This window comes from Ursus americanus, chromosome 4 (genome assembly GCF_024610735.1).
Source record: "Ursus americanus isolate L20-20 chromosome 4, mUrsAme1.1.p, whole genome shotgun sequence".
NCBI classification, from domain to species: domain Eukaryota; kingdom Metazoa; phylum Chordata; class Mammalia; order Carnivora; family Ursidae; genus Ursus; species Ursus americanus.
In genome coordinates, this window is record NC_142130.1 from 29,339,136 (window position 1) to 29,365,931 (window position 26,796).

Here is a 26,796-nt window from a genome sequence, read left to right on the forward strand (position 1 = left end):
GGCGAAGCTATAGGTCATTGGAGAATACCAAGGACTTACAAGCAGGGAACCTGAGCTGCAGTCTAAGCTCTGCCACTGTAGGTCACCTTCATTTACCCGAGCCTCGGGGTCTCCATCTATCACGTGGGGTCAACATGACCTACGCCACCAACAGCACAGGACTGTAGTAGGTTGTATCAGTTAAGAGTGTATCCGCAAGTAACAACAAGTGAATTACAGTGGTTTCAATAAACAAGAGTATATTTTTCTCACATAAGAACAAGTCAAGGTAGGCAGTTCAAGGTATGAATTTCAGCCATGCCTTAGGAGATCCAGGTTCTTTCTGTATTTCTGCCTTAACATCCTTGCCACTTTGGTTCTCTTCTCATGCTTGTCATCTCTCGGTCCCAAGACGACCACTGTAGCTTCTGCAACACGTAGACATTCAGGAAAAATGGGCAAGGGGCAGAAGCCCTTCTCCTTGTGAGTCTTGCTCAGCCAATTCATCCTCGCATCTCTTTGGACACCGTGGGGCACCTGCCCATCTTCAGATTGATCAGTGGCCAAGGGAGCTGAGATTGCCATGACCGATGTAGACCCATCATTATACATCTTCCGGCACTGAGGTAGAGACAAAGCAAAGAATCTTTCTGTGCTACCAGATCAATTCAGCAGGCAGGAAAGATGGCAGTTGGGTGAGCAAACAATGGGTCTGCCTCATGGTAAAACATGCTAAAGCTGCGCCCCTCAAAGTGTGATCCGTTGGCAGCATTAGCAGCGTCTGGGAACTCGTTAGAAATGCAGAGTGTCTGGGGGCACCTGGGTGGCTCGGTCGGTCGAGCGTCCAGCCCTTGGTTTGGGCTCAGGTCATGGTATCAGGGTCGTGGGATCAAGCCGTGTTAGGCTCTGCGCTCAGCACAGAGTCTGCTTGGGATTCTCTCCCTCTCCCTCTGCCCCTTGCCCCAGCCCCACCCCCTGCTCACACACACACACACACACACACACACACACACACACCTGCTTTCTCTGAATGAAAGAAAGAAAGAAAGAAAGAAAGAAAGAAAGAAAGAAAGAAAAGAAAGAAAGAAAGGGTGAGGAGGAGTGGAGAGGAGGGAAAGGGAAGGGAGGGGAGGGGATGAAGGGGAGGGAAGGGAAGGGAAGGGAAGGGAAGGGAAGGGAAGGGAAGGGAAGGGAAGGGAAGGGAAGGGAAGGGAAGGGAAAGAGAAGGGAAGTCTGGCTCCACCCCAGGCCTACTGAATCAGAAATTCTGGAGTGGGGGCAGACGATCTGTGTTTTAACAAACCTTCCAGAGGATTCTGATGCTCACTCAGGTCTAAGAACCACTGGGATAAAGTTGAGAAAAAACTTAGCAACCAAGCTGGAGACTCAGTGATATTAATGAAATGCATTCTTCATCAAAGCCCTCCTCTGGGAAGACAGGAGGAGAAGAGGGAAAGGGAGGGAGGGAAGGAGAAGAAGCTAGCCTTTACGGAGTACTTCCTCAAGGTGGGCAATGTCCTTGGCGCCTTCACCTGTCTCTTCTCACTTAATCTCAACAAACCCCATTTTCACAGATGAAAGATTAAGTGACTGGTCCAAAGTTATTCATTTGATGAATGACACAGCTCACATTCAAATTTTGGTCTGATTCCAAGCCAGTAGACTTCCAACTGCTACACCTAAGAGGAAAGAGTCTTGGTAAACTTAGAAGGACTCAATTTATAAAAATGTGATTCAAAAGTAAAATTCATTGTTCCTTTACTGGGCATTCAGAGACCTCTGCAGTTTTGCCCTGATCTATCTTCCAGCCTTACCTTCACTGCAGCTCCCCCCTCCCCCACTCCCATGCCCTTATCCTGGCTCCGAGCCAGCCCCAGCACCTCCCCCTTTCTTGGGCTTGCCATGCATCTTCAACGCCTCAACTCAACTCCTGCTCTCTGTAATGCCCTCCCTTCCCTCTTCTGCCTGTTGAACTTCATTCTTTGTAAATGATTAAACAACTAAAACTGACCCTTTATGTGTTCATGGTATAGTGCATGAAACCAACTTGGCATTCAATAATTGTGCCATAAATGAATGCACGAATGCCTACTTTGAATTCTTTTCCTACCAAGAGGCACCTCCAAGTTTTTCTCTCTAACCCAACAGCATTTTGCTTGCATTTCTGATTTCTCACTCTGTCCTGTGATAAGATGATATGTATGCCTCTGTCTCCCAAGCAATGTGTGAACTCCCAAAGCCAAGGTGTGGTCTCACTCATCTCTTTATCCTCCATAGCACTCAGTGCAGGGTCTTACACTTAGTCAGTTCTCAAAAACCACACATACAGAATGGAACCACATAACATGAAATGTATGTCTGTACATTTCAAAGAACTTCAAACAACTGTATTTTTCAATTAGCTGATGAATCCTACCATTTTTAATGCACAAAAGCCTATTTCATACTAATGCTGTTGATGGAGGAGCAAACCTTTCCTTTGGATCATACTAGTAGATTTTACCTTGCCCAGTGCTTAGCTAATCCAATTCTGAGAATACAGCGTCACTGCTGGATGTTGAAATGGAGCCATTTTGGGAAGCTGAGCGGAAAACCTCCCAGTAGGAGTTATTTACGCACCTGCTGGATTGCCTATAATAAATGATACTGGCCAACTCATGGTGCGATCCCCTAGCACTCTGTACCCTGGCTATTCCCTCCCTGCCTGCAGTTACTGGATGACTCCCAAGAATGTTTGGGAATTAAATATATTTTGCAGCCTCCAGAAAGTATCAAGGGACAACTTTAAAAGTGATACTGAGCTATAGATAATTACATTTATTTTTTTAAAGTCTTTAAAAGAACACCTTTTTACAACCAATTTTGAGTGTTGGGGAAAGTAGATAGTGAGGGTTAGAAGGAGAGATCAGAGAGAAAGTATGAAGGTGGTTCCTAAAATCTGGCACTTTCTAGGCAGAAAATAGCACAGGTTCAAAGAAAGCTTATAAAAATAAATATCAAAAAAGGCAGAATCATAAATTCAATTACTCTGTCACTCTTGTTTGTCTCCTTAGGCATTCTTTAGCATTTTCTGGACTTTCATTCCAAATAACTAACCAACAAGGACTTTTTGAATACCTTCCATACCATGGGCCCAGCCTATGAGATGGAAAAAGAGAGAGAACACCAAAAGAATGACTGCCATTTCTTACTTTTTTTTTTAGCTTTTAAAAACTTAAAAATGCTTTCAAATACTTGATCTCATTCAATCCAATCTCACCGTACAGATGAGTAAACTGAAGAGCATATGAGCAGGACCATATGGTGTGTAGGTAAACTGAGTCAGGGCCCATGCACACATCTTCGGACTCTAGGTCCTGTGCTCTTCCACTTCTACCCCCTGCCACAGAGACAAGGGCTGTTTTTTAACAAATTTATAGCATACAATATATACTCCCACAATACGACGAACTTTAAAAGATGTCTTTTACAGAATCCTGGGTAAAAAAGTATGAGAGTTAAATGTTCAACTTCTTCTACACAAGGTCCCCACTGAAATGACCCGGAGAAGAATAAAGAAGAAAAGCCTTTTGGGAAAGGAAGGACAAGTACAGGACGATATGGCTTCCACATGGTAGAAAGTGTGGTTCCATCCCATCCAACATGGTGCAGATGGGACCAGGTCAAGGAAGACACTGAGGGGCATCTCCCAATTCCACCTCCCAAGAAACAGCAGTGCTTACAGGAAGTAAATGGCAGGGAGCCTATGAGATCCCCACCAAACATTACTGGCACCCTTGCAATTGTGAATTTGTAAGGGTCAGAGGCAGCAATGACAAGGGTAATGGCTCAGAGGAGGTAAAATTTACAAGAGCATGAAAGACACTTAAAAAGCCATAGCTAATTAAAATTTTCATTAAAACCAATAAAGAAGGGGCACCTGGGTGGCTCAGTCGGTTAAGCGTCTGCCTTCAGCTCAGGTCATGATTCCAGGGTCCTGGGATGGAGCACCTTATTCAACTCCCTGTTCAGTGGGGGACCTGCTTCTCCCTCTCCTTGTGCTCTCACTATCTCTGTTGCTATCTCTGTCTCTCTCAAATAAATAAATAAACTCTTTTTAAAAATTAAAAAAAAATTTTTTAAAGTAATGAAGAATAGAATGGGCACTGCAAAAAAGTCAAAATCAGTGGCACAGTAAAGAAATTTGAAAAACTGCCATGGAATGAGAAGGAAGAAGACAAGGTGATTTAAATGATGAGAGAAAAATTATCGTAAAGAACATATAACACAAAAATCATAGATCAGAGACGCTCCTAGGGAAAAAGAGAGAGAGAACAGAATTAAACAAACAAAATAAATAAAAATATATAAGAAGAAAACTTTCCTGAGCTCATATACCCATAAGGATCCATCAGTCTCCTGTGACAGAAATGCAACACCAAACTTAAAACAGTCTGGGCAATATAATTTCTATTCCAAGCAGCCATGTGCCCGCATGAAAATCAAGAATTATGTTAGTAAGAAGGAAAATATGGATTTGGAGGACCACTACCAACCTCTGCCATAACTGAATAAAACATGCATATTTGCAGATCAAAAGATCTCACTGAGTACCCAGCAAAATTACCTCAAAGACTTCAACTACAAGATACATTCAAGTTCAAGAACAAGAGAAGAATTTCACAATTATCCAGGCAGGAAAAAAACAAAACAAAAAAACAGGCTAGCCCTCAGTCCTATAACAAACATCCGATGACAACAGTGACACAACTATAGTTTTGAATGTAAAAGTTGCAAGTCATGAATTCTAAATTCATCCAAGTTGTCATTCATGTCTAAAGAAAAGGTAGGAAAATTTTCAGCTACGTGGAGACTCCTAAAAAGTACATCTCTCACATCCTTTTTGAAAAAAATACTTAAGTCATACTCCCGCCAATTGAGAAATGAATCAAAATAAGAATGGAGAAGTTTTGATGGAATGGACCCCCAAAGATGATGACTAAAAGCAATTACATATACCAATCTAAGTAATTTTAAAAGTATCATTGTAAACAAGTTTTTAAATATAAACAATAATTATTTTAAAAGAAAATAATGTTAAAAAATAACACCAGGTACACAGTCATCAAAATTCAGTGAATATACACTTCTTTTATTGTTTGTAAATTTCACCTCAAAGGGGGGAAAATCTGCAAGCAATTATTAAACTCTGGTTAATGATATTTGTGCTGATGTATTTAGGGGAAAGTACTCCAACATCTTCAATTTACTTCAAAATACATTTTTTTAAAAAGTTGGGTTGAATGGATAGATACATGATAAAGCAAGCAAAACAGAATGGTAATAGTGGAAATGAGATGCTGGGTATATGAGTGTTCACTGTAGATTTCTCCCAACCTTTCTGTAGTTTGAAAATTTTTATAAAACAATATGTTGGAAGAAAAAAGTAATACCTGGGTCTAAAATGCCAGATTAAATAAATAAAAATAGGGAACTGAGTGAAATAGTGTAGAAAGGGGAAATAACAGTGTGTTTGTTTCTTAACCTTACATAGGAGACAGTTGATAGGTAGAATTTTTTAAAATCAGTGATTGGAAAAGTGCAGGTTCCTATATATATGTTTTAAATTATCAAGGTAATTCATATAGAATTTAAAAATAGGACCTGTACATTCCCTATCACTACTGGGAAAAAGGGAAAAGAAAAAACAAATGACATTGCAAAAAATAAATAAATAAATAATAAATAAGCAAAGAGCACAAAGTACTTTAAAAAACAGAAAGCATAAGCAACTTGACTTAAGTAAAAACTAACAGAGTAACCATGACAATAAATATAGATGGCTTAAACTCCTATATTTGAAAAACTAAATCTACCAATATGCTATCCCAAGACAGCACCTGGAACAAAGAAAGGAAAGTATCAGAATAAGGAAAGGTAAGCTAGCAAATATATCATACATGTAAACACCTAATCTATAGAGAAATCAGAATCACAATGTTTTCCATCCAAGTAGGACTTAAATGAAAAGCTTACATGAAATTTAGATAAATCCTGACAAGGTGAGCAACTCATAAAGAAAACATAACTGTCATGAACCTTTATATGCCACATAATATACAATAAAAATAAATAAAACAAGAATTCTTAGGCATTCAGAGGAAAATTGATAGAAATGTAATAGTAACAGGAACCTTTAAGACCATGTCTTTGACATGACGGCTCAGAAAGGCAATATACATACAGTAATATAACAGTAAGTGAGGAAGCACCCCAGGTATGTTTCAATCAGTGTAGAGTTGATTGGGACAATAACTTTGCTCATTCTAGAAGCTGTATTTTTCTTAATGAAAGCATACCACACGCAAGCTTCTTTGGTATCACATATGTGCATTTGACACTTGGCCTATGTTGTCTACAAACCCCATCTGCATATGTGCTGCCAACAAGGATTCTCTACATGGGAGATCTAGCAAGACTCAGGAGCTATAAAGTCTAGAGAGGTTTCCGCCGTTGATTTAGAGGAAGAAGAAATGGTATGGGCTATAAGAACTGGAAAAGATTTCTCTGAGATATTTCAAAGCCATGGGTCCTGTGAAAGATCAGATGATAGAACAAGGAGTTTCAGGGTCTTCCAAGCCAGTTTTGGTTCCCTAGGCCTAGATCCTGCTTCCACGAACAGAAATGATAGAGACAGGAAGAGGAGTGAGGTGAAGGGAAAGTTGATAGATGGACATGAGGACATTTCGAATTTGCAATAATGACAAGATAGCCCAGTGGAGATGCTTTGGAGGCTACTGGAAATGTAGAACAGGATCTGGGTTGGAAATGTGGATGGGAGAGTGACCATTACCAAAGTCAGTTAAAACCACACGATTCAAGTTACTGGCAGAGGATTTAGGAGCAGCAAAGCCCACGAAAGCCAGATGACAGAGACATGGAAAGCCAGACAGAGAATTCTGCGCATGACATCGTAGACAATGTAAAACTGACAAAGGTTTTGGATCAGGAAATTGGTCCTAATTAGGAAATTTCCATTTTGTAGCCCAGTTTTGCCCCCCTACATATCTATCAACAGCTGGTGCTTCTTCTGCCCTAAGGCGTAACACAGAACGCATCTGGGGCCTCTTCCGCGTGTCAGTAGAGGGAAAAGTAGAAACAGCATTTAGCCTTCATGCATTAACAGGACTAGAAGGAGAGACACAACTCACTCTGAGAAAACCACATTAATCATCAACCCAGGAAACTGGAACACTCTACAAAACCATTGCTATAAATTCAATATTTACATAAAAATCTGGACGTTCAAGTTCTTGTTACCACGGGGCAGGAAAACATGTAAAGCTGCCAGAAAGAGAAGCCCCCTTGCTACCTAGACTCCCCGAATTTGTATTTGAGTGCAACATTCTCTTTTCACAGAGAAGAGAACGAAGTTGCCAAAAGACAATTGGCATCTTGATCAATAGCACGTCCTCACAATGTACAGTTCCCACTTGACCATTCCCCTGTTCGGGTTGAAGAAACTGGAGCCCCAAGGGCACAATGACCTCTCTGATCTCACACAGCCAGTAAGCATCCAAACTCACCGTCAAACCCACCCTGCCCTGCCACTCAACCACACACACCAACCCAGCACGTCAGGCGGGCAGAGAGGGGAAAAAAAATGGCTGCGTTGTGTCTGAAGAAGCAAACCCATGCAAATCTTATCTGTTCCTTGGAAAGATGAAATCCCCAGGTGATGGAGGAACTGCATACGCTCAGCTGGGTTTTGGACGAAGTCGCTGGGACCCTTTCTACAATTTCTACAGAAGAAATAGCATCTGCCAGCTTCCCGCCTGGGGACCTTATTACCAGCATGGTTTGGCTGGAGCCCAGCCAGACTTCCTGGGTTAGAATCTCAGGCTGGGGCCCTGGAACCCGAGTTCCTCAAAAGCCTCCCCAGCGAAATGTCACTTGGACTCAAGCAGGGGAGCCCCTGGGGCTTACACTCTTGAGCAACGAACAAGTGAAGAGTGAATCCAGATCTCGTCCCCAAGCCTGGGGGCAGACCGGACAGGAATCATCCCCCTGCTTTCAGGCCCCAGGCCATCCTGTGCCCTTGTGGCCCCAGCTCAGCCCAGGATGAGTCCTCCTGAAGGACATCCCTCCGGCATTTTAATTTCTAAAACCTGCCGTAAAAGCAGCTCTTCTCTCCTAATGAGGTAATTGGTGCTATAATGCCATTAGGAAAGTGCCCCTGGCGTGCGGCTCAATTAAGAAAGGTGTATTAGATGATTTACATCTCTTTATTTGGCTGAAACACTAGTTCTAGACTTGCTAAGTAATACAATGTTAATGAGCCAGAGTACAGGGCTCTTTTAATTCTACACTGTAGCTCTGATTGACGCCTTGCTCTTCCTCACCCCACCGTCCAATTTGTCTTCTCCTAATGCTGGAAACAGAGAGGGAGAAAAAAAACCCTACTCAAGGGTCAGGAGGCCAAAGGGAAAACCTACATAAAGACTGCTTCTCAGCCAGCGTGGCAGACCAACCTTCCAGAGGGACAGGAAGCTCTGTGTTAACTGTTGACCTTGCAGGTTTATTCTGGGCTTCAGCTAAACCCAGAGGCCTGAAGAGCGCCAATATGGAGGCCCTGGCTGCAGTGTTCCCGGCCCGTGAGATCTGTGGCTCTCCGGAGGAACTCCCGGGAAGGTCTACAGTGTCGCCCATGGGCCAGCAGTAACAGCTCCGGAGAGCTCACTGGAAATGCAGAAACCCATGCCCTACCCCACACTGATTAAATCAGAATCTGGATTTAACAAGACCCTCAAGTGCTCCTGAAACACTTTGAAATTTGAGAAGCACCGGTCCGGATCCTTCCAGAATAAATCAGAACTTCCCAGGCCTCCCTCAGAGAGATTTACCCACCAGAAGCCAGCCCATGCCTACCCCCGTGACAGCACTTCTCTTTTCTGAAATGTGACACTGTCCTCATAGGAGAAAAACTTTTTTTTTTTTTTAAGAAAAAAATCCCCAAGTAACAGAAAAGCCCAAGAAGGAGTTTCTGGACTTAAGAAGTTCGAAAGCCCATATTTCATTTTACTCACATAACCACCAGTCTCTCCGGCATCACACCCAAGGGCTGGCGCTCCGTGTCTGCCAAGCCACAATTACATGAGAAGCCAGAAGAAAAACACTCTTGCTGACACAGGAGAGCCAGGAGACCAACCTTCTAAGCTCACGGAATCACAGCATGTGGGAGCTGGAAGGGGCCTCGCGCGTCCCTTCCCACCCCTTCCCCCTACAAAACAAGACACCGAGGCGCACAGGAGCCAAGTGGTTCCTCCGAGCAACCTCTGCCCAGGAGTGGCCGAGCCGGCTGGGACTGGGCCCACGGCCCTTTTCTCCAGCCCTGTTTCCGTCACACTGGGAGTCCTCGGGAAACGGGTGCGAGGACCAGCTCCGGGCCTGCGTGCAAAAGCCACTGCACAAATGAGGGCAACGTGAACCTGTTCTTCTAAAGCAAACGGAACACTGCACAGTTGTGACCGCTGCTGGGCAGCGGTGATCCCCGGGAACTGCTGGGCCGCTGGTCTCCAGCCCACGGATCAGCCAGGATACTGTGCAGACAGGGAGAGTCAACCCAAGCTCTTCTCAAAAACGTGCAATCCGTATCAGATCAGAAAATGGAGCCAACTCTTTCTTTTCACGATCTTTTCTTTCTCTTTTTTCTTTTTTCACTCATTTTCCCCTGGCAACCGCCAATCTGTTCTTTGTTTTCTATGAGTTCAGTTTTTTAAGATTCCACATATAAGTGAGATCATACGGTATTTATCTTTCTCTGTCTGACTTCTCTCACTTTACTCTCTTTCCCTAACAGGCTGCTCCATTCCAATTTTTGTCCTGGAGCGTTCTCTGTGTGAGAAGCCTGGTACCACCAGCTCGATGGAAGAGCTCCCCAACTGACTGATGCCTTGCTTGTCCAAACTCACCGTTTCTTTTTTCTTCAGATACACACAGCCTGACTTGGGACTGAAGACAGAATAACATAAATGTCCCTTAAAGCCAGACGTTTCAACCAACTGCCCCCAAATCTAGCAGACCCCAAGACACTCGGAGCCAAAATGACAAAGCAATGGCAGTGGAAACACCCACGGAGAAAACGGCCATGAGGGGGGTGCTTCATAAAATCCAGCTGGATAAACCTCGATCCCCCAAACCCCGTTTCTCTGCTTCCTGCAGAAGCCAAGCCACCTCCCTCCCGGTGTCAATGGGTCCCTCCAAGGTGACCATCACCTCTTGTCCCTCTAATGCCTAGAATGACAAACATCAGTTTCATGCTCATTCTGTCCATAAAAGTGAGGTTTAGACACCAGGGCTCCCAGAGTGGGCCTCCTGTTTCCTTTTTCCTCTTCCTTCCTTCCTTTCTGTCTTCCTTCCTTTCCTTTCTTTTCTTTCTTTTCTTTCTTTCTCTTCTTTCTTTCATCTTCTTTCTTTCTTCCCTTCCTTCCTTCCTTCTTTTTTCTTTTCTCTCTTTTTCTTTCTTTCTTTCCTTCCTTCTTTCTTTCTTTCTTCTTTTCTTTCTTTCTTCTTTCTTTCTTCTTTCTTTCTTTCTTTCTTTCTTTCTTTCTTTCTTTCTTTCTTTCTTTCTTTCTTTCTTTCTTGTCTTCCTTTTGGTCCTAAGCACCCTGTCATTTTTCTAAAATGGAGAAAAGGGGGGAAAAAGAGGAGAAGCAAACGAACCTTCCCCGCGGCGATGTGAGTGACTGCTATGTTTCCATGGCTCGCTTTCCACTGTTCTCCGTGACCCCTGCAGACTCCCCTTATGAGTGAGTGTCCCGGAATGTCTCTTTATTAGGTGTCTGGAGAAGTAAAGCTGTCCTGATGCCAGCGCCCCCACACTGAGGACTTTATTAGTTTTTTAATTTTCTGTCTGGGTGCTCCTGCTGCATCAAACTTTCCACAGCTGTTAGGAGCCATTAAGTAAGTAGCTTCATCGGCTCTTTCCCCGCCCCACCCCCTCCTTAATAACAGGAGAAATTTCTGGACATGCTACGTGGAGCCTTTAAAATAAAGATGCTTTGTCTCTCTGGGGAGAAATTGCTGGGGGTCTGGGTGGGGAGAGGATGTCCTGCCATCAGAAAAGCGCTTTGCCTTTGTGGGTGCCTTGGCTTGGAGCGGGGAGTGCTGACAGCATGGGGGACGGCGCAGAAGTGGGGAGCCATGCTCTCAGCCATTCGGCCCCTCAAGTAGGGGACCGGGGGTAGCTCCGACTGTTTTTAGAGCGGACTTGGAATCCGGCCCAGAGCTTGATGCCCGGTTCAAAGCGTTCCCTCCTCAGTGGACATTCTAAGGCTTGCAGCGAAGAATAAAACAGAACGACTTGCAAACGTTCCCAGGTAGGCACACAGCTGTGGTTCACAACAGGCCCGGCTCTTATTGCTCACAGCTCCCCTGAGAAGGAACTCTTGATCCCCACGCACCCCCAGAGCCCCCTCCCTGCCTGCGTCCCCCCCGGATGCCCTGAGCCCATCATCTGCAGGACTCCTTGTGTGTAAATCTAAAGATGGGAGCACACACACACACACACACACACACACACACAGACACTCACGGGGCCATGTACTATCCGACCGGGCGGCCAGGCCCTTTCCCATAGCACCCCAGGATCTGGAAGGTTATGACCACTGCGAGGGCAGGGAAGGACAGACTAGGCTCTCGAGGGCCCAGAGCCTTCTGAGCAGCCCTCCCGGCTCCAGCCTGCCCGGCAATTTGCTTTCCAGCGGCTGCCTTTAAGCCTCCCTTTGAGAAGACCTTATTTGCAGGGTGGATGTGAAAGCCCCGAGAGAAGAAAACCCTTTGGTGATGCCCGCCTCGGGAACAATTTTGCCTCTGAGAGCAAGTTGGTATTTGGGGTTAATCCCTCTGTGGAAACACTGGGTTGAAAGCCCAGAGGAGGTCAGGGGTCTGATTACGGCTTCTGTTGACATATAAACTTCCTGGTCCTAGGAGACAATCGCAGGGGTGGGGGCAGGGAGCAAGGAAGGAAAGAAAGAAAAGAAGAATTTTTTTAATTAAATGGCCTTCTCTCTTAAAAATAACATCAACGAAATAAGGTGGAGCTTGTGGAATCAAGATTTGATACGAATGTCTAGGTACACATATTTTTTAAAATTTTTTCAGTCAAGATTTACCTAATAGGACTGAAGCATCTTTTGAAGTAAAATTTGAAATGAAATCTGATAAATATACACTCATACATGTCTACATGCCATATGTATATGTGTGAACAGGTATATTTAAAAAAACACACACACAGGAAGAAATAACTTTAGTTATCGCCTGAGAACCACAGGGATGGTTTTGTTGTCTTGTTTAGAGTGGGTTCTGATTCGATTTGTGTTTAGTTTGGTTTGGTTTGACCAGAGAAAATCATCGTGAAGACTCTACAACAGGTAGATAAGCTGAAAATGATGGTATTTAGGCCAATTAAAAATTGCTATAAACACACACATGTAAGAGAAGCCTAGATGACAGTATAAAAGACAAATAATACCTTCAAAAGAATTAAGAGAAAAAATAATACTTCTTCCGTATGTTCAAAAAAAGGGAAAGCAAAACTATGCCCTTGAGTTGGGGGAGGATGGGGGAAGGAGGTGGGGATGCCAACATGGTTATCCAAAAAAGAGCAGTTAATTTTTAAGATCTATAATTGGAACCATTTTTTAAATTAATTTTTTTAAATTCAAGTATAATTAACATACGGTGTTATATTAGTTTCTGGCAACTTGAGCAGTTTTTAAAAGGATTAAATTTAAAGACAAAATAGGGGGCGCCTGGGTGGCGCAGTTGTTAAGCGTCTGCCTTCGGCTCAGGGCCTGATCCTGGCGTTATGGTATCAAACCCCACATCGGGCTCCTGTTGCCTCTCTCGCTGGCTGTCTCTATCTCTGTCAAATAAATAAATAAAATCTTTAAAAAATAAATAAATAAATAAATAAATAAAGACAAAATAGTTACTTTTTTTTTTTTTGAGGAAAAGACAGGGTGTCAAGAGTGCGTCCCAGACATCTTTGAGAATATTAAACAAAATATCCATGAAGAAACTGTGGAAACCCTATTGTTTGGGACATTTGCAACCAGATAAAACTCAGGTATATAGGATTTAAATCCCAAGCCATCCCATAATAGAAGAGAGATCCCAGCCCTGATGACTAGTCCCCTCTTGTGTCTCTAACTGGTGAGATTTTTTTGAAGCTTTTGCAAATATTAAAGATGCTCCTCACTGTTTACTTTGTTAAATAAAAAGGAAAGCATTTCTTTTAAAAAGGTCCTCTTTCCACTCTGAGTGTCTAGCTAAAGAATCTTGGAAAGCCAAGCATCAAACATTTTGAAAATGAATTTGTCAACGAAAGTAACCAAAAGAAAGACCAAAGTGAACCAAAGTGGAAATCAAATCCTACAGGCCATTCATGGCCCCTCCGAAAGAATCAAGAAAATTTCTAATTCTTTCCTTTTTCTCGAGAAATCCTATAATCTCCCTAATTCATCAGCTACTTGGTTCCTGCTTTGCCCACTTGGCCTTTTTCCTTTTATGTCTTTCATCCCCTAAATGGGAATGGTTTCTTGATATTTTCCACCACAAATTCCTTCAGAGCTTCTGACGGCAGGAAGGGGGCTGTTTCAGTAGCAGGAATACAAAGGAGACGAGAAAGAATGACACACACAGTTCAGCAACACACCTGCAGACGCAGAGTGCAAAAGTTCACAGGCCAAGGAGGCCCCGCAGTGCCACCACTGAAGGGACGCACCGTGGAGGGCACCCTGACCCAGAGGTCCGCCTCTCGCAGGGGCGCTGAGCTTCCGTCAGCTCCCCCTGGCAGGACCACTTCTGAGATGGCAAGGCTGAAAACGGTGGCTGGATAAAAGAGAAAGAATTTGGGACCCACTGGCAAGTATCGGAGGTTGTCAGAAAGCTAGTGGTGAGTCAGAGGGTGACATGAGATTATGTTATATGGGCAAAGGCAAGCCTGACAGTGACCTCCCCAATGCCAAGTGGCTGGGCTCTGGGGCCTGCAAGGTGAATTCATAATATAGTCCCCAAATCGGGACACTTCTGAGAGTCAAAGTGGGGGGGCATCTATAAGAATTATACTGGGACAACCCGGATAAGCCGGGACCGCCCCAGGCAAACTGGGACAATGCTGACCCTGATTATGAATCTCCCCAAAGTCTCGGAGATAAAGTTTAGCTGCCCTCGGAATCACTCCAGACAAGGCTGGGCCCCCGGTTGAGCTCCTTTTCCCCAGGGGAAAGGCCTCTCCAATGGCAAGGAGTGGGCCATGAGGCAGTGCCTTGGGCAAATTAAGTGTGGGAAATGGACCATTCCTACTCCTACCCTCTCTGGGAGACTCACAGTATACATATTAGCAAATTAGAGAGTCTGAGAAGGCCTGCAGTAAATTAAGCTACTTAGCATTGCTCAACCTGGGGTCTTCCCAAAGGTTTTTGACCGCCGTGAGATCTGGCTGCAGAAAGACCTAGAACATTCCGGCCAACACTGCTCTAAGGCTTTGGAAGCCAAGTGTAGAGGGCAGGGCTGGGATGACAGGCCCTCGCTGGGAGGTGGAACCTGGCAGGGTACCCAGGAGCTTCCAGCGCTCCTGAGGATGACATTAGCAGATGTGCGGCTGGGTCAGGTAATTCACGAACCTGCCCAGGGACAGCCAATAGGCCTTCAGAAACATGTCTGAAGCCCCATGCCGTGAGCACGAAGCCTTCGAGTTCACAGAAACGGAGCCAGGTCTTCCTAGCCCACATGAACCCACTTCCTCACACAAGGAAGACCACAAGGACTGCATTTGAGATCAAGGAAATGGTAGACTGACCCCAACCCGGCTGAGACACAGAGAACCTCTGTCTCCCTGTAAGCATTTCCTCCTGCCATGTCTCTGGCACGCGTGTCCTGTGAGGAGTGCCCCAGACAGGGTGGGTGACGCAGCCCCAGTCAGGGCCCCTCCAAACGAGAGAATGAGTTCTGGTAAGGGAGGTGAGGGGTGACCGTAGAGGCCAGGAGTCAAGCCAGCGGGTGGCCTGGACACCAGCTTCGGCACTTGTCATGGGGCGTGGTGGGGCAGCGATGACACACAGCCCATGAGGCAGAGGCTGCTGGTTTCAGGGACACTCAGACCGTTCTCACCTGGATTATCACACAGTCCGAACGGCATCTCTCGTGACAGGTCCCTCGCTCTTCCTGTCCGTCCTTCATTTTGCAGCCAGAAACACACACACTTGGGCAGATCCGTCAGAGCATCTCACAGTGAGTTGGTGGGCAGGAGCGCCCCGCAGAAAGATCATGGTGGTGGGGGTGGGGGGCGACAGTCAATGATTCTCATCATCGTTGTCCAAACATCACATGGCGCCTGCCATGAGAACTCTCTAAGAGGACACCCCAGTCTCTCCTCCTCCCCTCCAGTCACTTCCATCCCCTCCACTCCATCTACTTACACCCAACTGCCCTTTGATCCCCAAACATACCATTCTTCTCACAACCCCTTGCTTTTCTTATTGCTGTTCCTTGCCCATAATAGCTCTGTCTTCCTAGCCACGTTTGACTCACGTCCTTTAAGACCCGCCTGAGATTTCACCTTCGGAGCTGAACAGCCTTCCTCACTGCCCCTGTACCAAGGCTACCCAAGCAGATTTGGAGCCTTCCTCCTCAGTGCACCCGCTTCACCTTGTTTGGTCACCAGAGATAGTCTCCTTGGCTAGACACTGAGTGCCTGACAGCAGGAAGCTGTCACATTGATTCCCTTGTCCTTGGTGACTACCCCGACGCCCATTGCAGAGTCCATGCCCGGTTACTGTGGGGTCAGGGGGCAACAAAAACGACGCTGTGGGATCACGTTCAAGATTCAAACAGTTTTCCTCAGGCTTTAGCACCTTAAATTTGAAAATGAAAGGTACCAGAACCATCTTTAGGTGAGGGTCTGCAAGGAATGATCAAAATGATTAAAAGGTGAAGACAGCTCAGGACTCTACAACCATGGCCGAGCAAAAGGATGTTTGCTGGAGTTTATCCTGTGAGTTCATTTCTCAAGATGAATGGTAGTCTGAATGGCTAATAGCATTTCGAAAGGAACGGAAGGCCACCCACCTCGACCGCAGCCAGTAGTCGTGATCTCCATGAGACCTTACAGGAAGCAGGTGTGAACACTGGGCTGACCAGGTACTTCAGCTCAAAGAGCAAGGATTTCTAAGATGGAAGAAATATGGGGTGCGGGGAGAGGCAAGGACTGAAGTGCGAAAGGAGAATGACAGGATCTAGGAGGTGAGAAGAGGACCAGAAGACTTGACAATAAAAATACAGAGCTGCGAGGAACCCCAAAGTCCTATCAGAGAAGAAGGATCTGGTCCAAGAAGTCCATATGGCACAAAGATCTAGAACACAGAAGGAGGAGGCAGGAAGGACTCATCCTGGAGATGTAAAGCTGAGTAAGCAAGCCTGTATTTTTGCAGTTCTCTGGTTAATTTCCAACCATAAAAAATATGGCCCAAGACTTTGTAAAAATATCCCTAAAACATTCCACATGCTTCTCAAGGCAGAGGGTAATTGTTATGAACAAATCCACACAAATTCTTGTGCCAAGAGCAACACATCGAGAATAAAGAAGGAACAAGAAACATGAAAAAGGGGGGCCAGTCAAAAGCCAGAATGACAAATGTGGGGCATCCTCCCCTCCCAGAGGGAAGTGGACCTTTCCAGCACCTCAAAGGCTTATTGCTATTGAGAAAGATCCAGAATAACAGTCCTAAAGGCTATTTGCATCACGGAGAAAGCTCTGGGAGCACTGCTGCGGGGGCAGGATGTAGATCAGGGTTGTAAGTCTGCACAATCAGTCCTTGGGATCACAGCCTCTAGGACCTGGAGGGAGATGACTAAGGTCAACCCCCATCCTATCTCTGCATCACCCCACGGGCTCCTGCAGGTGACTGGCCAGATTCTGCTTCACCCACTGTAATGTATCTTGACTTACAGAAAGTTCTTTCTTATAACGAGCCAAATTTTTGCGCTGGAGAGTAGGGGAGGGGGGAATAGTTGGGGACTTAACAGAGTTGGCTACCTTTCTCTCTGTCAGGTCCTCAAGAATACGAAGACTAGTCTAATGCTCCAAACTAAACATCTCTTTACTTTCTGTGATGTGAGCTCTAGTCTGTCACTCTCTTGGCCAATGTCCCAGAGCCATACTCTGGTTGGAACTGAGCACAGAGCTCCCGGGCACGAGACCTTACTCCTGTCTGCCATCGTGCAACCATCCGTAGCCTGTCCTGGTGCAACAGCAGCTGTATCTCAGTGCACAAAGAACAAGAGTGCAGCCCCCAAAATCAGCCAAAGAGTTTGCGTTGTTCCTGCCAAAAATCCGTGGGAAGGAGATTGGGCCCAGCCTAGGTGCCATTCTTCTCCCCGTCCCCTCTCCACCTCACTGCGGTCCTTCCTGTGCTGAGCTTTAACCTAGCCGGGCCTCTGGCTCCTCTTCCATTCTCTGTCGGTACAACGGTTCACCATCCCAAGGAACCCTTCACTCTAAGGGTGCCCCTCACATATGGGGGCCCCCATAACGGAAGAGCTCATTAAAAGCACCGTGGAAGACTGAGATACACTGAGTAAGGAAACCTTCCTTTCCCCCCCTCAATAAAATGAGAGCCTAGTCCACGAAGGATGGAAATGGGGGGAGGCTCCCAGACTGGGCAGGGGTGGCTGGACTCCATGGCCTCTAGCACCGGCTCTCCGAGGTGTACCTTCCTTTTGGAGACCCCCACTGGTGTCTCAGATCAGAAATCCAGCCATCTCTCTTAATGAAATCAACCCCCAGCTCTCCAAGAGACTCTTGGAACAGGAGAGCACCTAGAAGGAGCCGGGGCTAAGATGCAGCTGCGTGGCAGGGCTGGCTCCTTGCTTTTGGGCAACACCTTGCCATATAGGGACCATTTTTGTACTTATCATGTCCTTTGGCTCTCAGCACAATCCAGTGATACAGGTAGGGCAGGAGTTATTTTAATTTTCCAGATGAGGCCACGAAGGCCTGGAAGAGAGAAAGCAATCTTCCCAATTTATATAACCCATCAGAGCTGATCCTAGAGCCAGGGTCTCTAGTCTCTAGAAAGAGACTGATGGTCATGCACAGATATACTAAGGGTCTTGAAATGTCCCCCCATCTTAAGCACTTCATACAAGCAGCGGCAGCCTGATGGAAAGTCCTAAAAGTTGACCCTTTCCAGGGACCTACTCTGGCTCCAAACCAGCAGCTTCTGGCCTGCAGCTCCAGTCTTCAACCCACAACGGCACAGTGACATCCTCTGTGATAAAAGGCATCTGTGAGGGGCCCACACGGCCGCACCCTGGGCACTGCAGGCCCGGCTGACTCAGGAGGAGAATTCCCACGGGTGACCACAGTCTGCTCCAGCCCGTTGCCCTGGGAAACAAGAGAATCAGCAAGCAAACCGGCCACCCTGCCCAGCCTCTCAGGGGCGATGGCTTAGGCCTGAAGCTGGCAAGCGCCCACTGCTTGGGTGTGACTCGGCTGCGTGCCCAGCCCTGCAAGCCCGTCCAGGTCCCAGTTCCTGGTAACACCCTCATGCTTCGCCCTCTTGCATATGGGAGAAGACTCATCCATCTGGCAGCAGCCCAGCTCAGCAGCTGATTGGAACAGGGAGCGGCAGAAATCTGCACCAGATCAAGCCTTCTTCCGAGAGGTAATTCAAACGTGAATTTTAAAGCTTCTGTTTCAAAGGATTGAATGTCAGGCTCCTATAATGTGTCTCTCTCCTAAACAAGTGTATTTTCTCTGCCATAACACGAGTAGCTTCGGTGCTCTTCCCACCAGCATCCTGGAAAGACAGTGCTGTAGATGTCATTCAAGCGAGCGGTTACCAGGGTGTCATCACACGCACGTCATGAGGGGATGGCCATGGGCACCGTGCTAGGCCAAGGGCGACAGACAGATGCCAGAGAGAGCGCTAAGCTTCCTCAGTTCAAATCCCCGTTCACTTGTTTAATGGCTTTGTGACCTTGGCCACCTTACTCAACTTCTCTGGGCTTGTTTTGTTCTCTGCAAAATGGGGGTGCCAGTATGGCACAAGGTTAGGGGAACTAAATAAGACGGTCATACCAAAAGCACATATAAACCCTGTGAATATAAGCCCTTGATTACTGTTAGTCATTATGGCAGGAGTATGTTGACTTAATCCTTTCAACAGCCCAATGAGATGGGAACTATTACACAGGTGAGAAAATGAGTTCATGACATTAAGCACATTTCCCAAGGTCAAACCGCTAGTAAGAGGCAAACTCAAGACCCTCAATAGGCTTGTCTGCATCCAAGCCCCACGCTCTCACGTACTGCACGAAATTGTGCAAACGTCTCTGCGAACTCATTGTCTTATATGGCAGGAGGGAATTAGTATTTGTTTTGTGCCTATTAAGTGCCAGACACTTGTTGGGGCTTTGCATATATTAACATAAGTAAACAAATAACTCCGGTTCAAATCAAAATGTGATTAGGGCCTCCCTAAGTGCCACTGAAAGTCAGAGGAGGGTGAGTGTCACATTGCCAATCTCTCCAGGCCCCGCCGACTCTGCTTGCCCTTCTCGGGCTCCCTCTTTTCTCCTCGGCTCCTGCGGTGCGTCTGTGCATCAGAAGGTCAGGCAAGCTCCTGGCGTCCCTGGCCGTGGGCTCATGCAGGCAGCCCTGGCCCGTCTCCTTTGCACTATTCTGAGTTCACCAGATATCAAACCTGGAAGAGCAAGCTCCATACAATTCAGAGTTTTACTCAAGTTTCCCTACCCCTTGTCCTGGTTGCAAACCCCCACAACCAGTATGGACTTAAAAATCTTTTTCTTCCGCATCTCAGGGGAGCAATTCAACGGAGCAAAATGAATTTAACTCTAGGCACTTAACATAAATCGTGTTACTAAAGGTACTAAGTATTCAGAAGAGTGAAGATATTTCAAGGGAAAGGTGTCTTCACTAAAATATAAAACGTGGCTTTGAACAACCATATTTAATACAAAGCTGGAAAAATTCATTCAAATGCTTCTTTATAAAAATTGGGGAAATATTAAAATGTAAAGAAGTTTGAAATGTTCTTTTTTGCATAACATAAACCTGCACGTTCAGTCTTACTCGATTTTGTTTCATACGTATGCCCATAGGTGCGTACATACGAAAAGCCTGAAATACAACAAAATATTAATAGCGGTTACCTCTGGAGCATGGGTTAATGGAAATTTTATTTTCTTCTTTATATATTCCTGTATTTGACAAGTTGTATATAGTGAATCTATGTTATTTTTATAATCTAGAAAAATACAAAATTTGTTTCAGTTTTAAATTAGGGCAAAGGCAGACAGATTTGTCCATGTTGGCAACCAGTATTTTAAACTTGTGAAAACATCTAAGAATTCAACAATGATAGGAAAAGAACTAATTAAGAAAAATCAAGAGGGAGAGTCAGAAGGGGAAATAGGTGAAGGATTTAAGAGGTACGAGCTTCCAGTTATAAAATAAATAAGTCACAGGGATGAAAAGCACAGCCTAGGGAATATAGTCAATAATATTGTCATAATCTCATATGGTGACAGATGGTGACTATGCTTGTGGTGAGCACTTCGCAATGTATGTAACTGTTGAATCACTGTGCTGTACACCTGAAACTGACATAACATTGCATGTCAACTATACATTAATAAAACAAAGAAAATTCAAGCAAGGAGTTAAGGAATATAAAGGGATGGTAATATATAATTTAACTCAAATTTTGCAACAAAGTACTAATGATACATCCACAACAGACTTTGTTTGGCTGTTTGTATCCATCTGCAAGGGGTATAATGCCAGCAAACTTATTTTGAGTTTTAAGCAATGGTGTTTAACTTTGGGGAAGAGGCGTCATAGACTCATTTGAGAATCAGTGAAGAGCCACAAACAATAAACCTTTCCCCACAATAAGCATAGACACACACACACACACACACACACACACACACACACACACACACCATACCATACAAGTTTACATATAAATTTAGAAGCTTCCTAATCCTTGATACCCATCCACTTCTCCCCTGGAATCCATGAAACACAAGTCAAGAAATTCTACATCAAGAATTGTCTTCTCTCGATCTTCCCCAGGTTTTGAATTACAATTACTTTCAAGCCCTGAGAAAAGCTGAAAGAACAGAACAATGAACAGCCACATACCTCCCACTTCGATTTAGCCGCTCCTAACATTTTTGTGATGTTAGGTTTATTTATCTACATATTCACTGAAGCATTTGAACATTACAGACATTATAACACATCACCCATAAACACGTCAGCATGTGCTCCTTAAGAATAAAGATGTTCTGGGGTGCTCGGGTGGCTCAGTGTTTGAGGGTCTGACTTTCGGTTTTGGCTCAGGTCATGATCTCTGCATGGGATCGAGCCTCTCGTTGGGCTTTGTGCTCAGCGGGGAGTCTGCTTAAGGTTCTCTCTCTCCCTCTGCCCCTCCCTTCCCTCCCCCAAATACATAAAATAAAAAAAAAGAATAAAGATGTTCTTCTCCATAACAACAAACACATTACACTCAAGAATATTAATAATAATCGTGTAGTATCTATTATCACAAACCTTTTTCATATAATAAGCAACCGTGAAGAACGTCAAGTCCGAGGAGAGTGGAAAGAGCTGCAGGTGGTGTTCGGAAAGATTGTAGAAACACTGTCCCGAAAAGAGAAGTGAGCAAAAGCATCTCTGTCCCGTCTCTCCAGCAGATCTCTGGGCAGGAGCTGCCATGCCCACCACACCAGGTCCACAGAAACATGTGGCCCAAGTCCTTATAGCAAAGGAGGAGACTCAGCAGGGCAGCTGCCCGGGGCACACAGGTTCTGACCTGGGCTGGAAAATGCACCTCTTCTCCCTTCTCCATCACAGACAAAGCCAATGACCCATTTCATGGTGTCCAGGTCCTCACCTCCCAGGGAAGGACCCATCAGTAATCTCCCCCAATTCCTGGTCTTCAGCTTTCTCTCCTCTTCCGGCCTATTCTCCCACACCTCATGACAGCTGCCAGGCTTGGCTGAACTTAGCCAGATCCAAGAAATCTGACTAGGCCAGCGTTAATCCTCTCTATTCAAACTGGACTTGTTTTTTCAACCTGATGGCTTTCTACAGTGATTTCCAAATGCCAGGAAATTGTAGAGTTCCAAGGTTAAAAAAAAAAAAAAAAGCACCCATCCCTGCCCCATCATAACCTCCACATCAACTCCCCACGCAAACTCTCCTCAGATCCCCCAGCACTTGCAACCTAGCTTGTCCGTAGTTGTTCTTTTGATGTTGTTCGTCATTATTTGCCTCCCCTACTAGACTGAGCTCCTTGAGGACAACAACCCTGTCCTTTTCAACTCTGTTCCCCACAGTGGGTCAAATGGTGATCCCCAAATGCAATGTCCAGGTCCTAACCCCCAGGACCTCTGAATGTGGTCTTATTTGGAAAATGGGGCCTCTCGAATGTAATTAAATGAAGGATCTCCAGCTGAGATTAGCCTGGATTATCCAGGTGGGCCCTAAATCCAATGTCCAGTATCCTTATAAGAGACACACAGAGGAGAGACTCTCAGGAAGGAAGGGTCCACAGGAAGCTGGGGGCACAGACCACAGGGATGCGCCCACAAGCCAAGGAATGCCTGGAGCCACCAGAGGCTGGAGGAGACAAGGGAAAAGTCCCTTCTAGAGCCTTCGGAAGTGTTATGGCCCTGACAACACCTAGCTCCCAGACTTCTGGCTTCCAGAACAGTGAGGGAAGACACTTCTGTTGTTCGAAGCCACCCAGGGTGTGACAATTTGTTACAGTGGCGCCAGGGAACCAATATACCCTCGTAGCACCATCCCTGAGGGATAGTGTAAGAAGAGCACCTTTGCGGAAGAACTGAGAAAGCTCAGGGTGTGGGCTTCTGCCTTTCTCATACCCCACGGACAGGGAAGCATCTTTGAAGGTCCCTGGACTCCGGCTAACAGATACGTAAGGATCTCTATTCTGGTGTCAACTGGACAATTTGTTCCTTTAATGAGGTGTTTTAATCTCACTTTATATTCATTGTTCTGCCCGCCTTGATTTTACTGTAAGTGACTGGATTGACTTTTGATGTATTGCCAGCACGCCATAAATTAGGAGGCTCTTGCTTTAAGGTTGGACAGGGGAGGAACTCTATTTCCCTGTTCAGTTATTTCAGGCAAGGGTGGGAGCAGGTTTTCTGTGCCAGCAGCATCCTGATTATGATTCAGGATGTGCAGTCAAAGGCAAACAGTTCCTCTTCAAATTCAATCCACTAGGAAGGAGCAAAGGGCCAAACAAGAAAAGCCCGGTTCTCTTTGTGTGTGCAGCCAAGGGGTCCTGGGAAGCTGGTGAAGGATGACGCCCTGTGTCAGGCTGAGCACGCCTGAACGTAAATGGTACTCGGGAAACTTCTGCACACATTCGTAACGGGATTCCAATCCTGGCCTTACAGAGCCCAGTTCTGGACAATCCCAAATCCACCACCGTGGGAGCTACTGGCAGGCTCTAAGGACGGCGGTTCACCGGAATTAAAACACCGTTTTCAATCTCTTCTTCTAAAAAATTCAGGGTGCCACTTCCCGCTGTGGATTGTGGCTACGAGGGGCCCTGATGATGGCTTCCGTGGACACGCCGTTCTGTGCACCTCAGAACAGTGCCTTGTTCACTCCATAAGTCCTGACCCCTTAATGGATTGAGAAATCCATTTAGTGAGAAGTGTCAGCACTTTTGCTTAAATGAAATAAAAGAGAAGAGCAAATATCAGAGTGTATCTTGCACAGTAAGGGTAAGTATTGTATCATGAAATGTTACTTCGGTTTCAAATATCTATGTGTGTCATATATCTGTGATAGAAAAGGAACTCCTCACTGAGTGTTATAATCCAAAACAAAGTATGAAAGCCCCTGTCACAGAGAATCTATTGCACCAAACCAGAGAGCACTTCTTCCTCTTGTCCATGTCCCAGTTTTTAAGAACATACTGGCAGTTATGATGGGGAACTCAGTTAACGGGAATAATTCGTTCCATAGCTCACGAGAGAGGTTGCCGTATACAACAGGGGCCTCCCTTCCCCTCAGTGCACTGGAGTGTCCTTGTGCTTGCAAGCTCTCCGTGCCCGAAGCTCGGCCCCGATTCTTACGTCTACACTTCGGTAGAGCTTCACCTGGTTCGTTTCCATCTGCCCGGAACCCACTGTCGTTCCTCAGGAGTCCTGGAATTTCCACAGCCTTTTGCACTGTCCCACCCCTCCGCCTTGCCCCCTGCAGGGTCTGTCTGCCTCATGAAACTGTTACTGGCATTCTGATCACTCAGGAAGACAGTAGCTACAGCTTTTCCAATCACACATGATTAAGAAGGGTGACTAACTGGGCTAGCCAAGCAGTGTAGGCTGGAGCGGGCCCTTTGGCATCAGCAGAACCGGGTCCAAGTTTTGAGGCTGATGCTTTCCTGGCTGTTGACCTTAAGCACATTGCTTAATTTCTCTAAAGCCTCCTCCGTAAAATCAAGATAATGCTAACACCCATCTCCTGGCATTTGTTAAAGCCTGTTTTTTTAAAGACTTTGAAGTTCTGTGATGAATCCCTCTTGTGCATCTTATGAATGGACCTCACAAAAAAGTGTTTATTCTCTCCATGCTTTCAGGAATCTATATCGCCTGGGGAAAATATGAAAAACAGAGACTTTCTGAAAAACATGGATGTCTAACAAGTCAAGCCATTCCTAATACCTAGATTTATAAAAAGTAAAAAGCAAGAAACAAGGAAGGAAAGAAGGAAGAGAAAGAAAATTCTACATACGGTCTGACCTCCTGCAATGTGCCACAGGGGTCTTCTCATTCTTGCATTAACACCGGGCCGTGCGCGTCTTTCCACCAGCAGCCTGGTCTGGCTTGGCGGGTCTGCAAGTCTGTTTCAGCACAAAAGCTCAGCTTAATGGAAAGCAAGTGTGCTGAGGAAAAATCAGGCTTACATTTTCTAGTGCATTCTTTACACAAAATAAAAACGATTCAATAACCCAAAATAACCCGGGTCATATTTGAAGGAAGTGCCCTTTACATCTGGGACGGGTCTTTCTTCTAAGATGGCCATAGATGGTGTGACATAAAAAAAAAAAATGCAGTTGATTTTTAAAGGGTTTTTAAAACCCTCGATAATGCATCTGTGGCATACCAATAGGAAAAAATCCTAAGGCTGCCGTTTTCTGTAAAGGTCAAAAACATGAATAGATAGTTCAGAGAAGAAATTAAGTTGCTAATAAATACATAAAATTAAGTTCACTGATGATCAAAGACATATGTAAAAGCAAAACTGAAACTTATATCCTCTAATCAAATATGTAAATATTGAAAACGATACTTAATGTTAGTGTAGGAATGATAAATCAGGAATTCTTCTTTGGTAATACAAATCAATAACTTCCAAAGTTCCATACCCTTTGGTAATTTAAATTCCAGAAGTATATTAAACGGGAAATCATCAGACAAGTAGGTATGCAGATACATGTATGAAAATTCGCATTATAATAATGTTTGTAATAGTGAAAAATTATAGCCTACATCTCTAATAAGGAAATTGATAAGTAAATGATGGTTTATCAATATGATGGAATATTATGCAGTCATTTCAAAATGTTGAATGGCATAGGAAACTGTGGGGTATAAAACTTTGCACATAGAATGTTCCAAATTAGGTAAATAGAAACATAGATAAAAGAAGGTCAAAATGAAATATACTAAAATATTAACAGCAGTTATCTCTGGATGGTAGGATTATACGTAAATTTATACTTTATGTATTTCCAAACTTTGAAAACTGGACATGTATAACTTTTACAGTTATATGTTCGGTTTACTACCGTGTTATACTAGAGCTCTCATGAGAGTAAGCGGACTAAGGCACGGACATACAGCTGTCAACTCCAATGTGCCGACTGGTGGGAAAGGTGCATGTATTACTAATGATCCCATTCCTTAAAGGGTAAACGCATATGGGGATGAGCAATCTGGAAAAAAAGAATCAAGGATAATCCATAATCAACATAGGATTATGATCAGCGCAAAGCCCTCCACATACAGGCATACCTCAGAGTTATTGTGGGTTCCGTTCCAGACCTCGGCAATAAACGATAAACCACAATAGAGCCAGTCAAATGAGTTTTTTTGGTTTTCCAAGGCATGTAAAAGTTATGTTTACACTACTGTGTAATCTATTAAGTATGCAAGAGCGTTATGTATAAAAAATAATGTACATGCCTTAATTTAAAAATACTTTATTGCTAAAAAATGCTAACTATTGGGGCGCCTGGGTGGCTCAGTCGTTAAGCGTCTGCCTTCGGCTCAGGGCCTGATCCCAGAGTCCTGGGATCGAGCCCCACATCGGGCTCCCTGCTCCGCTGGAAGCCTGCTTCTTCCTCTCCACTCCCCCTGCTTGTGTTCCCTCTCTCGCTGGCTGTCTCTCTCTCTCTGTCAAATAAAGAAAGAAAATCTTTAAAAAAAAATACTGCTTGGCTGTAAATTTGAATACAAGCCATTCACAGAGGTTTAAAAAAAAATGCTAACTATTATCTGAGCTTCCAGCAAGTCATAACCACTGATCGCAGATCACCATAACAAATGTAATAATAACAAAAAAGTTTAAAATATGGTGAGAATTACCAAAATGTGACACAGGGACAAAAAATGAGCAAATGTTGTTGGAAAAATGACCAGCTCCACCCAAGGTTGCTACAATCTTTCAATTTGTAAAAAATGCAATATCTGGGAAGG

At 44.9% G+C, this 26,796-nt stretch overlaps 1 protein-coding gene across 1 annotated transcript in view; it reads right to left on the minus strand.

Annotated features, from left to right (window-relative positions):
• Positions 1 to 222: 222 nt before the first annotated feature.
• LOC123802086 (uncharacterized) overlaps positions 223 to 26,796 on the minus strand; it is a 147,929-nt gene continuing 121,355 nt past the window's right edge. The window contains exon 7 of the mRNA XM_045812496.2: positions 223 to 600. Coding sequence (XP_045668452.2) covers positions 292 to 600 — 309 coding nt within the window. The 3' untranslated portion in view covers positions 223 to 291. The remainder of the gene's footprint in view (positions 601 to 26,796) is intronic.